Source organism: Chionomys nivalis, chromosome 4, assembly GCF_950005125.1.
Source record: "Chionomys nivalis chromosome 4, mChiNiv1.1, whole genome shotgun sequence".
Classification (NCBI taxonomy): Eukaryota; Metazoa; Chordata; class Mammalia; order Rodentia; family Cricetidae; genus Chionomys; species Chionomys nivalis.
In genome coordinates, this window is record NC_080089.1 from 95,021,860 (window position 1) to 95,042,892 (window position 21,033).

At 49.4% G+C, this 21,033-nt stretch overlaps 1 protein-coding gene across 1 annotated transcript; it reads left to right on the forward strand.

Moving 5' to 3' along the window:
• Window positions 1-19,594, forward strand: Rbp1 (retinol binding protein 1). Its single transcript, XM_057768485.1, is given in 5 exon segments — window positions 1-162; window positions 164-269; window positions 721-899; window positions 17,688-17,789; window positions 19,352-19,594. Coding segments are annotated over 5 exon segments (597 nt in total). The 5' UTR covers window positions 1-6; the 3' UTR covers window positions 19,406-19,594.
• Window positions 19,595-21,033: the final 1,439 nt, after the last annotated feature.

Consider the following 21,033-nt stretch of genomic DNA (forward strand, 5'->3'; position numbering starts at 1 on the left):
ATTACAATGGATCCTCCTGCGGGCTTTGTGCACGCTTGGAATCCAGCTGTCACCGCCCCGCGGAGCCCCGAGTCCCCCGAGGGCGCCCATTTCCGGGCCGCCCATCACTCGGAGAGCATTGGCAGCCAGCGTCCAGGCCGAGCCTACAGCCACTCCTGCCTTCTCGGTGTCCGACCACCCCCAGACCGTCCCCAAAATGCCTGTGGACTTCAATGGGTACTGGAAGATGCTGAGCAACGAGAATTTTGAGGAGTACCTGCGCGCGCTCGGTAAGCGCGGCTGGAGGTGCGCAATCCCGGTCTCCATGCAGACCTGGTCACCCCGAGCCCAGAGTTCGGCTGCCGGCTGCCAACTAGCGAGCCTGAGCTGTTAGGGTTAATTGGTGGCAAGAGTCCATTAGCTGTCCCTGGTGACAGATAATTCAATTAGGAGAACCGGGTTAGCTTTGCTAGTTTTGTTTTTAAAAGGCTAGCGAAACAAAACAAACCAACCAAACAAAAAGTTTATTTTCAAAAGAAAAAAGGGGCGGGGGGAGCACAGAAGGCCCTCAAAAGCCTGGCAACTTGAGCAAGGAATCCCAACCTTGTTCCTCCGTGCGATCGCTCCCGAAGCTGTCTAGCTAGGAAACTCTTCCTTTTCCGTTTTCTTTCCTTTTTCTTTTCTTCTTCTTCTCCTTTTTTTAAAAAAACAACTCTACCTATCTTTCCGCACCCCTTGCAGATGTCAACGTAGCCTTGCGCAAAATCGCCAACTTGCTGAAGCCAGACAAAGAGATCGTGCAGGACGGAGACCACATGATCATCCGCACGCTGAGCACTTTTCGCAACTACATTATGGACTTCCAAGTTGGGCAGGAGTTTGAGGAGGATCTGACAGGCATTGACGACCGCAAGTGCATGGTGAGGCCCCGCGAGCCCTTGATGTCACCTACCCTGGGGTTCTGTTCTAGAGCTGGCTCCTTCATCTGGAGGGAGCAATGATCCTGTGTTGGGAAGGACTGCAGATCTTCCCTCCCAGCCCCAGGACCTCAGGATAGGCAAAAAAACACTCTTCAAATGCTGGTGGCTGGTGGTGGCAGCTGCGGAGATTGCAGTTCAGTGAGTCTCCATGGTATTCAGGCTCTACCAGGTGCTCAGACACACGTGGCTGCACCAAGGCCCACCCTAACTGTAAGGAGATAGGAGCTCATCTATTTTACAGATAAAATTGACTTAATGAATCCGGTACAGTAGTGGGGAGAGGGCCTGAAATTCCCAACAAGGCCATGAACCCTTTGATAAGGAAAAGGAAGGAAGGAGGAGAAAACACAGGGACCCCCCCCCCCAAGCATAATCTCCCCAGTGATCTAGTGTGAAGTCTCTGTAGGGAACAGGGGGCCTTGGCCTCTGCTGGAAGTCCCCTGGCCTGCTGCTCTTGCTACAAAGCTGGGTTTTGGTCCTGGCTCACCCTGATACCCACTGAGCCCTGAACTTCCTTTCAACCTTTTACCCAATTCCTAAATCTATAGAACAGTGCCCAGCATCCAGAGCTAGAAGAAGAAACAGTAGTGGTACAGGAAGGCCCAGCCCCTGCTTCCTAAGAGTGGGAAACTAGTGACCCTCAGACCCCAATTAGCAATACCCCAGCAGACTCCGGAAGGTCAGTCTCAGGCTGCCATCCCCAATTGCGGGGGTTTCTGGGAGGCCAGGATGCTTCCAGTGCCTCTTGTGTTGTCTTGGGTCCAGACCTCACTTGTGCCTGCTCCCAGGAGCTGCCTTGTTTTGCAGGAAGGAGGAGCTTGCTATCCTTCCCTCGCTTGTCAATGGCTGTCACCACACTGCTGCACTGGGTTATCACTGAGTTCAGCACTGCTCCCAAATCTCAGGCACCAGATGCTTACAGTCAAAAAGGACACCTTCAAACAGGGTCTGCCTTCTCTCCATTGCCCAAGACTGCTTCCAGGCCACTACATAGAACTCTGCTCCATACTTCAGTTCCCTCTTAGGGGTGCTAGCATAACACATCAGATGTGCCTTCATTTGGGATCACTACAGTTCTGAGTGTGGTGGCTTGAACTTGATTGATTATTGTTGGTGATCACCTAGTAAAACTAGGTGTCTACTGTGTGCCTGGTGATGTTATAGTGTACATGAACTCATCAGTTCTTCATCAGCTTTATACATAAGGTTTCTTCCTGGTCAGAGTGGGAGTTCCCTGCTAAACAGTGGAAGAGTCTGAATGAGCAGTCTGCCTCCCTTGGGTGTGGTTGGGACAACAGGCGTGTACACACACACACACACACACACACACACAAGCAAAGCACCGTCCTTGACATCCAAGAACACACAGTCTTTGTGTAAGACAGACTCTCAGAGGTCATAACAGCGTTTGTGTGCCAGGAAGACAAAGGGAGGCAAGGCAAGTCGTGGGGCAGTTAGGGGGGGATCCTGGGGTTCTGGGGGAGGGGATCCTGGGGTTCTGGGGGAGGGGATCCTGGGGTTCTGGGGGAGGTCTCTTCTGCACTAGTTAGAAAGGGATGGGAGATGGGGGGAGGATTTGGAGCACAAAGGAAGGGGCAATGGCCACCTTTTCTCAGACCTTCCTGGTAGGTGAACCAGAGAGGGATCTAGCCACAGGCTGAGCTGGAGGATGCTGGGGCATTCTGGGGGATGCTGGGCTAGTGTTCCTGTTATCTTCTCTGCTGCAAGACTTGTTGGCCTCACTCTCTGGGAGATGGGATTGTTATCAAAGTTGGAGTCAGAGACAGTTCTCACTACCTGAGCTGAGGCCTGAAGGATAGACAGGAAGTAACTGTAACCAGCTAAACAGGAAAGGAATGACAGCAAGGCCAAGAGCAAGACAAGTGTCTGACAAAAAAAAAAAAGAAAAGAAAAGTTATTTTAGACCTGTTTCTTACTGGGTTCTGAGCTCAGCCTGGGGAGCTGGCTTCCTGGGTGCCCAGGGTAGTGGAGGAGGGAGATGTATCTGTATCTGTGGGCCCTTGCAGACCCATGCCTGGTAGAAACACAGAGGACTGAGGCACAGAGCTGGGGCTAAGGGAGCTATGGTTAGGGAAGGCTCCCCGGAGAGGCCACCTGAGCAGGGTCCTGAAGGACGAGGTGAGAAGGAGGCAGAGCAGACAGACGTGGTGAAACACAGCACTCAGAAAAGCATGGGTGAGAGGCGGCTGTCAGTGAGAGAGCCTGTACTCTGCAAGAGCTTGTGTGTGGCTGGGCTTCAAAACATGGTAGAGGGACAAGGGGTGATGAGGACCTGAGAGAGGACCTAAATGTGACCTGACAAGCCAGCAAGGCGGGGCCAGGCTCACATTCCTCTGCACAGGGCCAGAAGGCTGCTGGTGCAATGTCTCTGTTTCTTCCTCTTCCATGGGAACTCATCTGTATTCAGAGTGACAGCCAGAAGACGGAATCCAGCCTGCAGATGTATTTTGTTTGGCCTGCACAGTGTTTGAGCCAGTTGCCAATGAGGGCCAAGGAGTCTAGATTTCATAGGGAGAAAAAAAATAAAAAGATTCTATGCCTGACTGTTCTTAGGAAACAAAACATCAAGAGCTGAAAACCCCGAACTTGCGCTCTTGCTCCACGGTGTAGGTCTCTCACCAATCAATACTGCCTTTACCTGAGCAGCTTGCCACCATCCTCCCGCACCTTGGTACCAGAGGGTCAAGTAGCCGTTTGTCTTGTTTACTCTGTAGCTCCTGCTTTGGAGAAAGGCAGCCTCTCTACACTTGTGCCTGTACAAAACGCAGAAATGAGATGCAAAGGACCATAGGTCGCTGGCTCTAATCTACCTCACCTGCCTGGACATGGTCTAGAAACATATGAGCTGTCTGAGTGACTGGAGCTCCTAGCCCACCATTTCCAGTCTGGTCAGTAGAGATCTTTCTGGACCACAGGGCAAGCAGAGGCCTCAGTTCTGGTAGATGTATAGGAAGGCTGATTGGGATCCAAAAGACACAAAAGATTTCCCCACTGTCTGCGGTCTCTTTTGTCCGTACTGTTAGCTTATCGGACAAGATCAACGGTGAGTTTCAGATACAATCAACCTACCGGGATTTCTCAGGGTGGGGCTCAGACAAGTAGGTGTTCTGCAGCTTCAGGTAGAGTTTCCCGCTTCTGGTCAGGACAAGCACTACAATCATTCTGGTCTTTGTCCTCAGCGGCCCTCCACAGTGAGGGGGATGAGACTGAGCCTCAGCTAGGAACCAGCAGTGAGCCTGGCTCTGCATGCTGGTGGCAGAAGGGCCATCTGTCATCCCACAGTGGACACCAGGTCAGGGTTTCCCTGGAAGAGACTGCTTTGTTTGCTTGGGTCTGGCGCTGCCTCCCCCGGCTTTGGCCTCGCCTTCATATCTAGCTTTGAACTCAGAATGACCCCTCCAAGGGGCCTGCCTTCCGCTCCCAGCACTTGGCCCACTGCAGCTTTCTTTGTTTTTATTATAAAAGGGAAGGAGAAAGAACCAAATAACAGAGGAAGAGAACAAAAAGAAAAGCAAAGGGCCCCTTCCTCCTCTCAGCTGGTATCCTATCCCTCAAAGCTTCTAACTGCTACAGTTTCCAGAGAATGTATCGGAAAAGCCTTGCCATGTGTGTCTATCTGCCAGCTGGTGAACTGGCCAAATTACCTGCTAAAGGCTAGAAGGGAGAAAGAGAAGAAAAGGAGAGAGGAGGGGAAGGGAGGAAATGGAAGGGAAGGATGGATGGGAAAGAGGAAAGGAGGGGAGAAGAGAGATGGGAAAATTCCCTTTTTCTGCATATAGTTTTTTTTTAACTCCATGATATTTTTAGGCACCTCTCCTTATCTGCACTTTCAGATTTTTTAAATTTTTTTTAACTGTCTGTGTTTCCTTCCCTCCCCTCCATATAACTTCCTTGCACATGCCCGTTTATTCGTTCATCCACATTCATCCAGCCAGGCATCTAATTATGTATGGCAACACATGAAATCCATCAAGCCTCTGTTAGCACTCTGGTTTAAACTCTTGCCAGCTTCCTGATCCTGTTCTTGACCCATTAGAGAGATCTTTGGGTTCTTGTGTTAACAAATGTCTTGCCAGTGGTAAAATGAACGCCTCAGGCTGCAGAACTCAGATGCCGTTGGATCTGGGAGCCTCGTGAGAGCCCCTGACCAGAACAGGCCCCTGCCTTCAGCTGGGTCTTTTCCAAGGCTTCAACACAGGATCTCTTTCATGTCCTAGCTTAAGTTCTCCGACCTTTGAAACCAGTGTCCGCAGCGTGCTTTTGAGGATTACAACCAGAAGAATTAAAGCAGCCAAACAAAATTTACAAAGTACCTTTCAGGACTCCCGCTGGGAGGGTCTGGAGTTTTGCGAGGCAGGAGCGAGGAAACAACGTGCAGTCAATCTTCCCTGCACCTGCCTGCGCCAAGCGCTCTCCCCACCTCTTTTTTTTCTTCTATCCTCACAGCAAATGCTCTTCAGTAGGGGTCGTTTTTCCCATGTCATAGATAAAAAAACAGGGGCTCAGACAGAAATGGTATTTTTGAAGATCTCTGCCCCAATGTCTGTCAGATAAGCAGTGAGCATCCGAAGGGTCAGAGGTCCTGGGCTAAGTGGGAAAAGCTTGTGGCACTGTCAACACAGCTGCCTGCAGGGTGATGGCAGCTGATTAAACACCCTGCTTCTGTTTCCACATTCGTAAAATGGGCATCGTGATTGCTGTTCTGCCTGGCTTCCTGGGGTCAGTTCTGAGGACTGACCATGGAGATCATACATATTACCTTGGCTATGCTGCCATGCTATGCACAGAATAGGACCAGCACCCTGCTGACGCCCGGACAAGGCCCTTGCATCTAGGGCGGGGGCAGGTGTTTGTTAAATAACTTGCAGTTGTTTGATTTTTCTGGCCACGTTGCTTCCTTACACCCCGCTCCGCCCCATCTGGAAAGGTACCTGTTTTTACTGGTAGGAATTCCCTACTCTCTTTCTGGATCCTAGTGGGCCCACAACACAGCACCTCTCCGTGGATGAGTGCCTGCAGACAGGGTGATGCATGCCCATCCCGCCCTTTCCTAGGATTTTATCTGAGGATTGTCGGAGAGAGATAACGAAGCTGATGTGACCTGACCCCGAGACTCTCCGTGACCAGTGCCTACACCCATCTTCCCACTTCCACAGCCACCTGGAGAAACCCAAGTGAAGGGGAAAACAAGACAGGGTCAGGGACATGGGCATCGAGGGAGAGAGCGAAGAGGGAAGGAGAGAGCGAGCTTGGAGCGTTGCGGGAGTTCTCGACATTTTACAGTTACGGGAATTGTACATTTTACAAATATATGGGAATACAATTTCCCATATAGTCAAGCTAACAGTGTATCTTTCTTTCTCCTTGAGCTCTGCGAACTGCATTCCCATCTCTTCTGTTTGGAAACATCCTAAGACATTCAGAGTCCAGAGCTCCTGAAATGACCTCCCAAATCTTTAGAACAGTAGTTTACACACGCTTGAGCCTGTCTTGTCCAGAAGGTTCTCTCGGGGTTGGGTCTGAATGCTTGTCTTTCCAACAACCAGTCCCCAGGTGCTGCTGATGTTGCTGGTCCAAAGGACCACACTGTTGATACTCTGAGGAACAGCTGGCAGGGCCCAGGTTCCCATGGCCTTCTCATTATAATTCAGAGTAAGGATTTTGTTGCTTCATTAAAACTGCTCCCTTCAGGGGCAGGAGATATGAATGAGTGATAAGAGGTCCAGCTCTGTACCAGTGGGGGACAGGATCAGTGACTGTCTGTGGACACCAGTCTTGGAACAGCCCAAGATAGTTCTGGGTTCTGGGTTCCGGTGAGGCAACTGAATATGCAGATTGACACAGTGTGCTGAGAAGATAGGGAATGACAGTGTTCAGGGAGTCAGGTTAGGCATTTGAATCCTGCTTTCCAGTTTCCAGCTGTTTTCCCGGAGAGATGAGTCCCCATGTCCTATTTGCAAAGAGGAACCAGAAACTATACCCACTGTGCAAATTAAATATGATGATAAATTATATATTTCTTAATTGCAGAGTAACAAACTATCTTGAAAACTAATACCTTAAAATAAGTCGTTTATTTCATTTGCAAACACACACTTTGAGCTAAAGATGAGAGGGGATGTCCCAGCTGGGGGCCCGAGGATTCTCTCTCCAGATGGCTAACTCACAAGAGGAAGGCAGATGTGTGTGACATTTTTGTGAGCTCCGAAGGCACTGTAGCTTTCCGCTGCTGTAACAAAAATACCTGAGCTAATTTAGATAGAAGGAGGCAGGGTTGACTTTGGCGTGCAGCCTTGCAAGTTTTAGTGGATGGTGAGTTGGTGCTGTTCCTTCTGGGGCCGTGTCAAGGTGGTATAGGTCGTGGAGGAAGCTCTTTACAGGGGATGACTGTTTCATGGGCCATTAGGGGTAATGGCCAGAATAAAAGCAGAATCCCAATATCCCCTTCAAGAGTATCCCCTCCTATCACCAGAAGGCTTCTGAACAGGCCTCAACTCTTAAAAGTTACAACACCTCCCAGCAGGGACATTGGGCTTGGGGACACCTGTCCAAACTGTAGCATCTCCTGGCAACTCCTATATTCTGTAGGCAGAAGTGGTCAGAAAGGCTCCCCCATCCCGTGTAGGAGAGGATCCAGGCTCCACCTCTGAGCAAGCAGGGTGTGGCTGAGCTCTGAACTAACACTGACGGATACTTCAGGGGAGCTGGCAGGGATGCAAGCCTGACACACTGTCACCATGGCCTCAGGCTCGCTGTGACTGCCCAGCAGGTCTGGAGCTGGTTTCTTTGCTGAAGCTTTGAAGGTCTCTCCAGATGGGGCTGTGTCTCTGACTAACGTCAGTGGGCTCTGTGGGGGTGTGGGAATGGAGCCCCAGGAGGTGTGCCTGAGCCTGTCCTTTGTAGTTCGGGTGGGGGTGGTGATTTCTCACCTCCTGGGCCCAGCTCAGGAACCCATCCTGTGGGTTAGAAGAGGAGAGTAACCTCTGTGCTGAGGTCTCTGCCATCAGCCCAACCTTCTCTGAGGACCCTCCTGCCAAAGGCCTCACAGGAGGACCCTGGGGAGTTTGTTCCTTTCTTTTGACAGTCACTCCTGTGACCATTTGTCCTCTAGAAATCAAGGCCTCAGTCAACTTCAGGCCTTTCTCTGCGAGCTCAGGAGTTCAGTGGTGGTTTTGACTTAGAGTTGATTGGAAACACTCCTGAGAACAAGGGTCCAAACCACCAGTACCTCTCTGGGGATCTTTTTTGTAGCATCAGTCACTTGGTTTTCTAGAACCCTGCCACACCTTGTGTGTTGTGTAAATTGTTTTAGAGTGCTTGGTGCACACACACAAACACACACACACACACACACACAGAGAGAGAGAGAGAGAGAGAGAGAGAGAGAGAGAGAGAGAGAGAGAGAGAGCAAGCGCGCACCCCTGCCAGCTCATCCAGGTACCTTTTCTGCTGACTGAATCCTTCATTAAAGTGCATTTTTATTGTTAACTGTTCTGACTTCTCTTGGGGTTTCCTCTGATATGCAGACACCCCAGGACAGCACCTCAAGTACAAGAGGAGCAGGGCATCTTTCTGTCCTTGTACCCCACCAGCCCTCCTCTTCTGAACTGGGAGTAGAAGGACAATGGAGAGGTCTTCTGGGAAAGAACTGTAAACTGGATGTACACAAGGGTGACAGGAAACAGGCCCTACACCATATTTCCCACCTCATAGTGAAACTGTTCCTACATCCCGCCAGTGAAAAAAAGTCTCTGTCTGACAATGGTCTGTGAGTCAGAAAATCGTCTTACTCCTGACTCAGACAGCCCACAGCCCATGCACAGGACTGGTATTCCAGGAACACCTCTTTCCCCTTAAGTTTGCACAAAGGTGCCTGTGTGCAAGTTCTTAATAAAAATCCCCAACAGCCCCCCATAAACACAGCTCTGAGAGCTCATGTGACCTTGTTTCTGTTGAGCGCTCTAGGGGTCCTGGAGAACAGGCCTCGCCCTTGCCCTTCCACTTTACACCCTGGGGCGGAGGTGGGGTGAGCGGTGAGGAGGAGAGTTTCCAGGGTCACAACCACTTCACGTCTGTTGTATTGGGCTTGAACTTTAGAAGTTTGCAACTTCTGATTTTGTGTGGTTCCGAGAACAAGCTGACTCCTGCTGGCTTCCTAAATTCCAAGTCCTCATGGGTGGCCAGAACGACCGGCTCTTTAACTCCAGAGACCACTACGCAGCCATGTCAACGGTTGCTGTGAAGATAAAAGTGTTTATGGGCAATCCGTCGGCCAGTTCCAAGGACTCTGTTTTGTAATATCCACCCCCTTCCGTCTGCATCGCTCTGAATATCTTGCCTGTAATAACAGCAGTAATAACAGTTAACATCTCTTGTGCTTGCTGTGTGCCAAGCACGGCACTTCCTATGGACGGTTTCACTTAATGACTGCTGTACCTCTGCGGTCATCTCCCCACCCCCGTCCTCCACACTCCAGCATACTACCTGCTCACACACTGCTCCCAGCTTGACACCTCCCAGAGCTCCTCAGGGCTGACCACCCTCTGACCTTAGGAAATAGCCACTGGCCACTCCAGACCCACTCCCCACCACACATCCCGTGTGGGGTGCCTTCCTTTGCTCTCTCTCTTGGCTCTCTCCTCCGGGATGCTCTCTTGCCTCCTTGGAAGCATAGTTACCCAGTGGTGGAGAGCTAGCCCAGGCTTACCTATTCTCTTGGCCTTGTCTGGATTCTCCTTCTTGCCATCATCCTTCCTTTTGCCCCAGGCTTCCTCTCTGCAGGGGTATCCATTTCTTAGGCCACCCATGACACTCACTAATGTGTCTGAGACTCTAGACAGCAGAGACCCTTCCTTCTGCATCTCATGACCTGGCGTGAGGGGTTCCAGTGTGTTTGTTAAATGAGTGTTAAATGAAAACAGCAGGACAGTATAAAAGATTGCCATTGGCCCTGTCATACAAGATCTGCTCTAATCCGATTTAATAATAGATTATGTCTGCCAGGTATTTTCCTCTACCAGACATTCTTCTAATCACTTCCTCTCTCTCTCTCTCTCTCTCTCTCTTCTTTGATCTTTATAAAGAAGGTGCCAGATTCTTCTTCCTATGTTGCAAATAAGAAAGTGAAATGCAGGATGCAGGATAAACCGGCACCTGGTGGATTTGGATCCAGGCAGTGTGACTCTAGGTTCTTAGCAAAGAGAAGTGTGACTATTGTCTTAGGGATCAGAGCTCTGGGTTAACCTACCTTTGAGCTTTGTGGTGTCCCTTCTTGAAGCCCTGCCATGGGATGGACTCATCAGTGACAGGAGAGAGGGGTCCCTTTTGAAATCTGTTCTTCCCAGTCTTGAAGGCCACGGGGCTGGCTAAGAAGCCCGAATTCAAGGGAGGCAATTATCCCTTGTCTTCCTGGATGTGATTTTTCATCCATGCCCCCTCCTGTCTAAGGAGTCTAGAAGTCCGTCATGGCCATCAACTCTGCTGCCTGGCCGGCCTCCTTTGAAATTTTATCCCTGTGTGAACTGTTGCCCCGGGAGGTCGGGAGGGGGGAATTATTTCCCCCACTCTGAGCCTCTACTAATCTGTGAAATCGGGGTAATTAGCAAGTCAGGGATAACAGCTTCTCGGTGAAAGTTAAGTGATGAACTGCCTGTATTGAGAAATCTTCAGGGCAGGATGGGCTGTTGGTTTTTATCCTCCCAGCCTGTGAGCTGTCACCTCAGGAGATCATTTCTGGGTTAGGCACATGTATGAAGGGACACCTACCCATCCAGGGTTGGGAGAGTGGAAGGTTTAAAATGGCATGTGCCACTCCATACCACAGACCAGGCTTAGGGAGGCCAGCAGAGGACCAGGTTGCCGCTGACCCAAGAGTCTATGGCTTGCATGGGAGCAGCCATGTCTGAGCTGACCCATTTGCAATGAGGAAATGGAAGCTGCCGAAGTGGGGTGAATGGCTCAGGCTCACCTCACCAGAAAGGAGTAGAGATGGCTCCACCACAGCTCCATGACTGTAGCAGACTCCCCTGCAGCTGGGTAGAGATCCCTGGTGGACAGTGGCCCTGTGGGAGCAGAGGGCAGGTTGTGGGCTCAGAGTCTGACAGGAGATTAAAACTATGGCCCGTACTTCATGTCTCTGTGTATCACCCCTCACTTCTTAGGCCCTTGAAGCCAGGTTACTCCTATGGCAGGAATATTCTATAAAACTCATCTGTGGAGGAACTGGCTGCCACATTGCCTGGGGTTTTTTGTCTTGTGGACAGAGGTTGTTCTGGAAGAGTCATTGAAAACTGCCGGCGTGGTCCTAGAATGGCTTTTGCCAATCATTCATTCATTCAAAAACGTGTTGTATGTACTTTTCTGCCACAAAGCAGTGATTGGCATCCCAGACCCCCTGGAAATACCTCTTTGAGCTGCATACTCTTCCCTGGTTACTAAGAACGCATCTCATATCATCCGGGTTCCTTATTTCTGTTTGCTGGGAAAGATCTGCAGAGGCCAGGGGCTCTTGTGAGAGACAAAAGGCTTCTTTACACTCAGGTGGGTCATCACCTTCTGGATCCCTCCTCATCCTGTCTCCACCACTCCCTGGGAGCAGGGGCAGGAGAGACCACTCCCTGGGCTTAACACAGACCCGCCTTTGGCCAGCTAGAGCCCCAAAGACAACAAGAAGGAGGGGGTTGAAAACTTTCTAAGCAAATTCTGTTTTGGAAGTGCCAGGTCCAGCTTCATATAAAAGAATGGGAGAGTCCACCCTGGAAAGGTTGGCCTAGCTCTTCCTCCCTGCAGCCCTTCCCCTTTGACCTGCCAGCAATTCCTAGGCTGTTCCCTTTGCCTGGGATTCTCTGATTCCTCTTCTTCTCTCTCCTGCTTAACAGAACTTTCCATAGTCAGTTCTAGTGTCACTCTTGGCCACGCCTCCTTCAGGCTGCCTCTCCCTCCAGCTGATGGGGCAACCTCCTGCTTTCAAACCTTTAGCACTTTGGCTCCCTAGGACCTACCGTTCATTCTTGGGGAGGTTTCCTGGTGTGCAGGAAGCTGGGAGGGGGATGCTGAATGCTGTTCCCAGCAGAGCCCAGCCACACCTCGTTCTTGTGCAAGGCTCAGCTGAAATCACGGGACTGCTGAGCAGTCTCTGGCCTCTCTAAACTGAGGAGGACCAGGGCTCCAAGAGGTCTTGAGATGTCAAGGTGATGTGTTCCTAACCTGCTCAGTCCGCTGCCTGCTGCATTCTGAATATCTGCATTTGTCACGATGGTGACCACAGTGGTGGTGATCATGACATGATACTGTCGCTTCAACCAGAAAGCCTTCCAGTTGCCTGAACAGGGTTGGGTGGCACGGACCTCCAACACTCTTCCGCCCAGCCTCTCACCCTTTCTTCAGAACCTTGGCCTCAGTGGCTAGCACTTTAGTATCTAGCACTTTCGTCCCTTTCTTAAACAATTGGGGGTAGGGTGGGGGTGGAATAATGTACCAAGATTATTCATCTGAACATATTTCCTTTCATTAGTCCTAAGACTCATATCATCGTTCTCTGTTAACATGGTAGAGCTAAAGACTTGTGCTGGAATTGCAGTCTCTTGTGCCCACAAAGGTCTCGTCATAGCTCTATTCGTTCATAGTAGCTGTTTTTAGTTCTCTTTATGTCTCTAATTACTCATTTGCATTTTAAAAGCCTTATTAATTTGGTTTTCATCTGCAAGTTAGCATCACCCTGTATGTGCTGGTTTTAGGTAGTTGCAAGCCCCATGGGAGTAGACCAGAAAAAGAGAAGCCACTACCTGTCCTTTGCACTTTTCAGGCCCCAAGGGCTGCAGGCTGGACTTTATAAGAAGCTTAGGGGGTTTGTTCTTTTGTTTTCCAATTCTAAAGCTTGCAGATTACAGAAATGCTGTGGCAGGCTCTCAGGACAGGGCCTGGTCCTCATGTGTTAGCGCTTAGGACTTTCCTCCCCCTCCCATCTAAGAGCTTATTTAACACAAGCACCGAAGGCCGTCTTCACAATCCGCCAGGAACAGAAAGACCCTCAGAGAGAAAAGCACGTGTTAAAAGCAAACTGTGGGAGGAAAGGCCAATTTCTGTCTTTTGCCAGTTCACAGAATATACACAAAAAGTGCCAAGTCACTGTCTGAACTCTGCCTTTTACCCCCAAATCTAAAGAGTGTGGGTGTTAGTGTTAGAGTCAGGTCAGGCCTGGCTCTGCAGTTTGCACACAAAAGTCACCACAGGCAGAGAGTCTCCTCTTATGACCTCCCTCTGGATCCACAGAGACAAGACTGAGCCAGAGGTGGGTCCAGCAAGAGAGAACCTGGTAGGGCTGGGTGGACAACATGGAGGGATAGAAGTGACCTGTCATCCCTGTCCTTGGAGTAAGCGGCAGCATGTGGGAACTTTAATAAATGTCACAAGTTTCCCGAGAGCCACATTGAGTCTTGGTGTTTATGGGTCATGTCAGGCCGCTGACACAACCACTACTAGTCACCTGAAAGGGACAAAGGAGCACAAAAGCATCCCTGGGACAGGGTCACTCAGACTTCTTGGCTGCAGTACCAACTGGGATTTCTGAGTGGATGGAGGGGGGATAATGGCTTATGAAATGACAGTCTCTTGTCAGAGTGGTGTGAAATTATCCTCACTCATCTCTTGGCATGTATCTCCCTCAGAAAGCTGCTGTCAGAGCCAAAGAGATGTGAATTATTGTTCATTTTTAATAAAAACTTAGACAAGATTTGCTTATAAGCTTCCACCCTGGCCAGAGTCCTGTTGTACTTTCCTGTGATGTTGGTAAGAGCTGTTGAGAGTCTGAGTAACAGTGAGACTGTCCCCTGCCTTGTTCTTGGATGTATCTGGCCTGCATTTCTAAGGTGGGGTTTCTGAGTCTAGGGCATCAGTTCATGTCACGTACACACACACACACACACACACACACACACGGCATTTCCTCTCCTTGAGACTTGAAAAGCATCAGGAATGTCCTCTTGACTGAAGTCATAACCTAGTCACGCTCATTCCCTGACACTGGCACTGGAGGGTAAACAGGTGTGAGTCTGGAGATCCAGTTGGCATGGTCATTAAAAGCTTTAAAAAAATCTACACACAATTCCCCAATACAGTTCCTCCTCAGGACATATGTCTTGAGGAAATGTGTTAAAAAAAAATATGTGTACAAGAAAGTCTTATTTATACTAGTGTAGAATTCTAAAATATCCAATGCCCAAGGAGAGGTATTTAGCTGAATAAAGTTGTGTAATTTCACTAAAACACCACCAGGGCCAGCTTCAAGGGCCCCAAGGGGCTCCTTGCCTAGCTGGATGGTCTGCTGTTGCTATCTTCAAATCTTGATGTGTTGGAATAAGAGCCCCTGATTTTCATATTATTCTGGTCCTTACAAATTATGTGGCTATTTTTTGGACAGAACATAGCAATGAAAAGAATGCTCATGGAGACTATTTGTCAAAGTGGGAGTAGTCTCTAAATGAAGAGACAATAAGGCATGAAAGAATGGCATAAATAATGTAATCCTATCTAGGTATGTTGATAAATAACTGGACAGAAGTACACCAAATGCTGGGCAGTTATCACTGAAGAAGCAAGATGGCATAGACTCATTTCTATTTCTTCTTTTCCACTATGGGAGGTTGATGTGAGAAGTCCTTCTGTATATGTGTGCTTTTATTGGTTAATGAATAAAGAAACTGCTTTGAGCCTATAGCAGGACAGACCAGAGTTAGGCAGGGAAAACTAAACTGAATGCTGGGAGAAAGAAGGTGGAGTCAGAAAGATGTCATGTAGCTGCCACCACGGACAGACAAGCTGGAACCTTGCCAGTAAGCCACAGCCACATGGTGATACACAGATTAATAGAAATGGGTTAAATTAAGATGTAAGAGTCAGCCAATAAGAAGCTAGAGCTAATAGGCCAAGCAGTAATTTAATACAGTTTCTGTGTGATTATTTCGAATCTGGGCAGCAGTGAATGAACAAGTGAGCTCCTACAACAGAGGGTCTGCCCATTGACTAACTTCACTTTATTCTGACCGGGATACTGGACTTTCTCAAGTTTGAGGCTACACATGTGCTCCAACTGAGTCTCTGATTCAAGGAGAGGAGCCACCCACAAATCTCCCCGTGCTCCTCACTATGAACCCCCTCCAGGAGCTGAGGTCAGATTTATTCCTTTGTGGGGTGGCACACAGCTGGCTGCACCTGCCTCCCTCCTGTGTGTCTGTGTTCGTGCCAGTGAGTGCAGCTACACACATGCAAGGCATGCATGTGGAGATCAGGGAACAGCCTTACGTGTCGGTTCTCACCTTCCACTTTCTCTTAGACACACATGGTCTCTTGTTCACTGTTGCTTATGTGAGGCTGATTGGTCCACTGACTTCAGGCAATTCTGTCCACCTCCCATCTGCTTTGAGGGGCACCCTGGGATTATAGACGTGCACTACTGTGCATAACTTTTAATTGTGAGCTCTGAGGACCCAAACTTAGGTCATCAGCTTGTGCAGCAGGCACTCTGCCTGCTGAAATGTCCACCCAACACTGTTTGTGTGTGCGCACACACATACACCCATCTACACAGGCAGGTGCATGGACACATGTGTATGGAAGCCAGAGGTCCTCCCTGGGAGGCATTCTAAAGAAGTGCCTTCCACATTTGTGTTTCTTTTCTTTTTTTTTTCTTCTTTGTTTGCTTGTTTTTGTTTTGCTTTGTTTTGTCTCCCATTAGCATGTGGTTCTCAGATTAGGCTGGGATCCCAAGGATCTTCCAATATCTGTCTCCTAGCAATGAATGGCATCATAAGCACAGGTCAGCTCCAGACTTTTTACATGAATGTTGGAGCTCTAATTCACACCCTTCTCCAGATGTATAATCTCCCAGTCTCCCCGTCTCCTCCTACATGACTCATTGAGGGCTCATCTCAACAGCAGAGGGCAGTAGTGATCAGAAAGCCAAAAGATGGGGCTGGTACCTCTTCAAGGGCAACAAGGAGAGAGGTAAAGATCCTCTAGAAATCCTCACTCCACACTCGTTGCCCAGATTTTTCCTCTCTCCCATCCGCCTTAGGTTGTTACTGATGGTCCTGATGCTAAGCTAAGTGCAACAGAGAACACAGGAAGCTCAGAACTAAGCTATCTAAAGCCTCTGAGTTAGCGCCCTCATGACTGGTGGGGATACAGGGCCCCAGAGACAGTGTTAAACTCACTCAGTGCCACACAGTGAGCAAGAGTGAACAGAGCCCTTCCCAGGGGCAGACAGGGCAACCAACAAGGACCTTCCCCTATGGCAAGGATGTTTATCCAAAAGGTGTGCACGATATGTGGGCAATGTCCTGGGCATGTCTGTTCACTCAACTGAGGTCCTGTTGACACCAGATGCTTATTCATTGGCCATGTTAGGGAGACCAGACCGAGCTCTGGCCCTCTTTTTTTTTTTTTTAATATTTATTTATTTATTATGTATACAATATTCTATCTGTGTGTATGCCTGCTGGCCAGAAGAGGGCACCAGACCCCATTACAGATGGTTATGAGCCACCATGTGGTTACTGGGAATTGAACTCAGGACCTTTGGAAGAGCAGGCAATGCTCTTAACCTCTGAGCCATCTCTCCAGCCCCTCTGGCCCTCTTTTGAGTCCCCCTATCCACCCCTGTGTTACTGGGTGGGTCCTGGCTGCTCCAAAGAACCAGAAACTCCTCAGAGATGCCTGTCTCCCTGTCTCAGCATCTGGAAGGGCATACCATGCTCTGTGAAGATGTGAAGGCTCAAGGGTGGGATGTAGGGATGAGCTGTATCAGATAGAGTGCAGCCTATAGGCTGCTGGTCTCATAGGACAGGACCATACATAGTTCAAGTCCTGAACACTCGTACCTTGTTCTATCCCTCCTCTGCCTCTATCTCACAACAGAACCAAGCACCTCTCTCCCATGGACTCACCCTTCCTCTTTGGAGCCCAGTATCTCTTCCTCCCTGGCTTCCCCTTCCTTAACTTACTGCTGACCTCCTTAAAGTCTCTCACATGAGACGTAAGTGGCGTAAGGTCTTTAAAACGAAGCCACACAGCAGAGTGGAAGAGGGGACTTCATAGCCCCACCGACCTTAACCTGGGCCATATACAGGAGATTCCAGCCCATGTAGCAGGCTACAAACATGGAGATTGAGACTTGGTTCAGAGCGGCAGGTGGCTGTCAGCCAACAGCTGGAGCTGGCTGTTGATATCTGAGGTCATTAACCCTGGGAGATGAAGGGTCTTTGAGGGCATGGGTGAGGCCTTGTTGGTATTACAAGACCTAGTGAAAGCTGAAGTGATAATGACTGAATGGCTGATCTGTCGGGGGATAGACAGGGTTCTCCTCACAGACAAAGATGCGGGCCTGACTGGCACACCCAGACACAGCCTGCGCTCAGCCTGGAAGCCCCTCCTTCCCAATCCCCATTCTCAACCCTATCTCAATGACATTTTTCCTTCCTAATTGCCCTTTTATATGGAATTTATGAAGGTTTTCATAAATTTTAAAACTGATCTGCACACTTTAATAAAAGCATGTGGTGGGTAGGGAGTATTGGGCTGCAAATTTTCTACACTAAAATTGCCAGAAGCGTATCTTGAATTATTGAGGTCAGGAAGCATCCCTCTCTTCCGGTCCGGGGGGGTGGGGTGTGCCTCCCTAGAACTGACTACTGTGGGTTTTTTGCTTGGCAGACCACAGTGAGCTGGGACGGGGACAAGCTCCAGTGTGTGCAGAAGGGCGAGAAGGAGGGGCGTGGCTGGACCCAGTGGATCGAGGGTGATGAGCTGCACCTGGTAGGTTCTATGGTGGGGACCCGGACTGTGCTCCCCGCAGAGGTCCTTACTCCCTGCAGAAGCGATGGATGCTGGGAAAGAACAGAGTGGCGAGGCCTTGGTTCTGCTCTGAAGTTTCTCCTCTAAGGGTCTGGAGAAGACGCCCGAGTGACTTAGAAATTTGTTTTCAAGATCTAGGCTGACCCTAAGTTCAAGGAGAGGGAGCAGGTAGAGAGGTATTTGGTAGGACTGGCAGCTGGCAAGGCCCTTCTGTTCTCTGGAAATGAGAATCAGCTTCCTGTTTTGGCAGTGAAGATGTGGAACTCCGAGAGGCTGGCTTGCATGTCTGGTTGCACTTCCACAAAGCATAGAAATAACCAAATTTGCTTCCAAATAATTCCTGCCGAATTCACCAGGAGAATATGAACTCAGCTTAGGCCAGGGGCCAGGAAAGGTTTTCCTCAGTTCAGTACTGTTCTCCACCCTCAGCCTCAGGTCAAAGTCACTTCCACTTTGACTTCAGCCTGGGAAAGCAAGCACAGACACCTACACTCCCTCAGAGCTAACACGGTCCTTGTCCTCTGATGGGGAAGTCACCTATCACTCCTCTACCCTGGAATTCCCCAACTACTACCCTTCTGCAGAAGGGACCTGGACCAGATGACCTTAATCCTGGGCCACTCACTGATCCCTAGCTGTCCCCATCCTCCTCTGATGACACCATCCTGCTGCATATGAGCTCAGCAGCTGAAAGGAGAGGAGGCCAGCTGCTTGGGGCCTGTGCTGTTGGGTCCATCCTCAACTCAGGCTCCTCCCTGGGCTTCCGTTTGCTTAGCTACAAAAGGGGCAGGCACGATCTAAGTGTCCCCTCACCCAGTGTCCCCTGCTGCTCTAGGCCAAAGACTACAAATCGGGCTGCAGAAGGTTCTCAGGTGGTTTCACATGGCTCTTAAAGGGCTCCAAGCTTCTTGGGTCAACACTTAAACTTTAGTGAATGTCACACAAATGTCCAGTTTTCCAGCTCCACTTCCCAATGACTTGGAAGACACAGAGTTTAACTGCCATTGGCCCATGGCCTTACTCAGCAGGAGCTGTCCCTGTGGGCAGATCTTGGGCTATCTTGGTTGCTCTTAGAACTTGATGGAAGGCCAGGTTCCACCCACTGAGATAATGGCAACTCAATGCTGTCCCCAAACTCCAGGTAACTCCAGTAGACAACCCAGGCTTAAATCCTTGTCTACTCTGAAGCAAACTAGCAAACCAGTTCCTTCGAGCCTGAGCACAGACTGTCCCAAGCCTGGGTTCCTAAAGCTCTTTGACTTTTTAAGGGAGTAGGGAGAGGGGCGCCATCAAGGACTCCTATTGGTCAACTGGGAACCAACCCTTCTGCCAGCCTGTTCTGTCTATAGGAATCAGAGAGCCTCATCTCTGTGGTTCCCACTCCATCAATTGTCTAAGGAATTAGTTAAGCTCATGCCAAATGATAGTAGCCATTCAATATGCTCCAAGTCCCTGTCCTGAGATGCTTGGAGCCTCAAATGTAACATTGCTTTAACTAATAATGAGCGTCTTTATCATTGCAGGAGATGAGAGCCCAGGGTGTGATCTGCAAGCAAGTGTTCAAGAAAGTGCACTGAGCAGCCTGAGAAGATAGCCTTGGTCTTGAGGAGCGAATAGGATGGGTCTGTGGTCAGGAGCACCCCCAACCCCCTGCGTAGCATGGGTTGGAAACACATAGCCACCCAGGCATCTGCCATTAGAGTCTGTCTCGTCATCTTGTCTCTTTTCCTCTTCTTGAGATGAAGCTACCCCCAATAAAGGTGATATCTGTTTAAGACGTGTGTTTTGGAGAAATTTTACATCCACCCATGCTTGCTTTTTCTCCAGGGCCTCTGAGGCCAGTTCCTCCTGATGCCCCCCTTGGGCAGAGAGAGAAACTGCAAAGCCACAGAAGATTCAGTCCTGAGGGTACAGCTATGCATCTTTCCCCAGAGGCACGCGCTTAGCTCTTAGAGGAACACGCTGTGCTTGGTTCAGTATCTATCATCTGGGTGTTAAGTACTTCCCACATCCCTTGTCCAAACCAAGTCACAGTGTAATGAAGCCATAGTCACCATCAGCCTAGTCACTCAGAGCCTTAAGAGATCTGACCAGCAGAATCTGGCCTCACCGGTGCACCACACACCCAGGAGATGCCTCTGTGTTACCCATGAATGAAATGGAAACGAACAGAATTTTCATTCAAAACTAGAATGAGATGAACTGTAATCCAAATTGGTTACTGACTGGATTTGACTCCATCCCACCCACTGGTGGGCTGATGCCAAGCCATTCTTCTCACTATTCTAATGAGACATGCAAATCCTTCTAGAAAGGGAGAGCAACCTCAGCTTCACACCCAAGCGTAAGTGATTGCTGGCTGTACTACCACTGCTGTAGAGAAATGTAAAGAAGAGACTGGACAATAGCTCAGCAGTTAAGAGTGCTAGGTTGAGCGAGTCCTGACATGCATGGCAGCTCCTCACCACCTGTAGTGCTGATTCCAAGTGATTGGCTGTTCTAGTCTTGCTACCTTGGGCTCCTGCACATATCTGGTGCGCAGAATATATATATATATATTCTGGCACACATACTTTTAACAGGGCAATGGTGGCAGACGCTTTTAATCCGAGCACTTGGGAGGCAGAGGCAGGTGGATTGCAGTGAGTTCAAGGCCAGCCTGGACTACCTGTTCCATGACAACCAGGGCTGTTCACATAGAAACCCTGTCTTGAAAATAGATAGATGATAGATAGATAGATAGATAGATAGATAGATAGATAGATAGATAGATGATAGATAGATAGATAGATAGATAGATAGATAGATAGATAGATAGATGATAGATATTTAAATGAAAGAAACAGGAAAACAACTGGGAGATGTGACGGTGTAATAGAGTGCTTGACAAGCATGCATAAGATCATAGGTTCAATCCAGGAGAGAGAGAGAACACCAGCCCTGGAAGGGAAGTAAGGAAAGGCTCACATGGAGGACAACCCCTCCATAATTAACCTGACAATCAACTAATCAACCCAACTGAACTCCACACTTTGGAAACAGTATTGGGTTAGGAGTCACATGCAGAGTTCAAGGCCCACTTCACTGCTCACAGAGCAACTCCACAGCAGCCTAGACCCTGCTGCTACCAGAGCGTCTGCCATCCCTCCACACAGGCAGGGTGTGGTGCCTGCAGACTGCCCGGCACCGGAACATTCTCACCCCA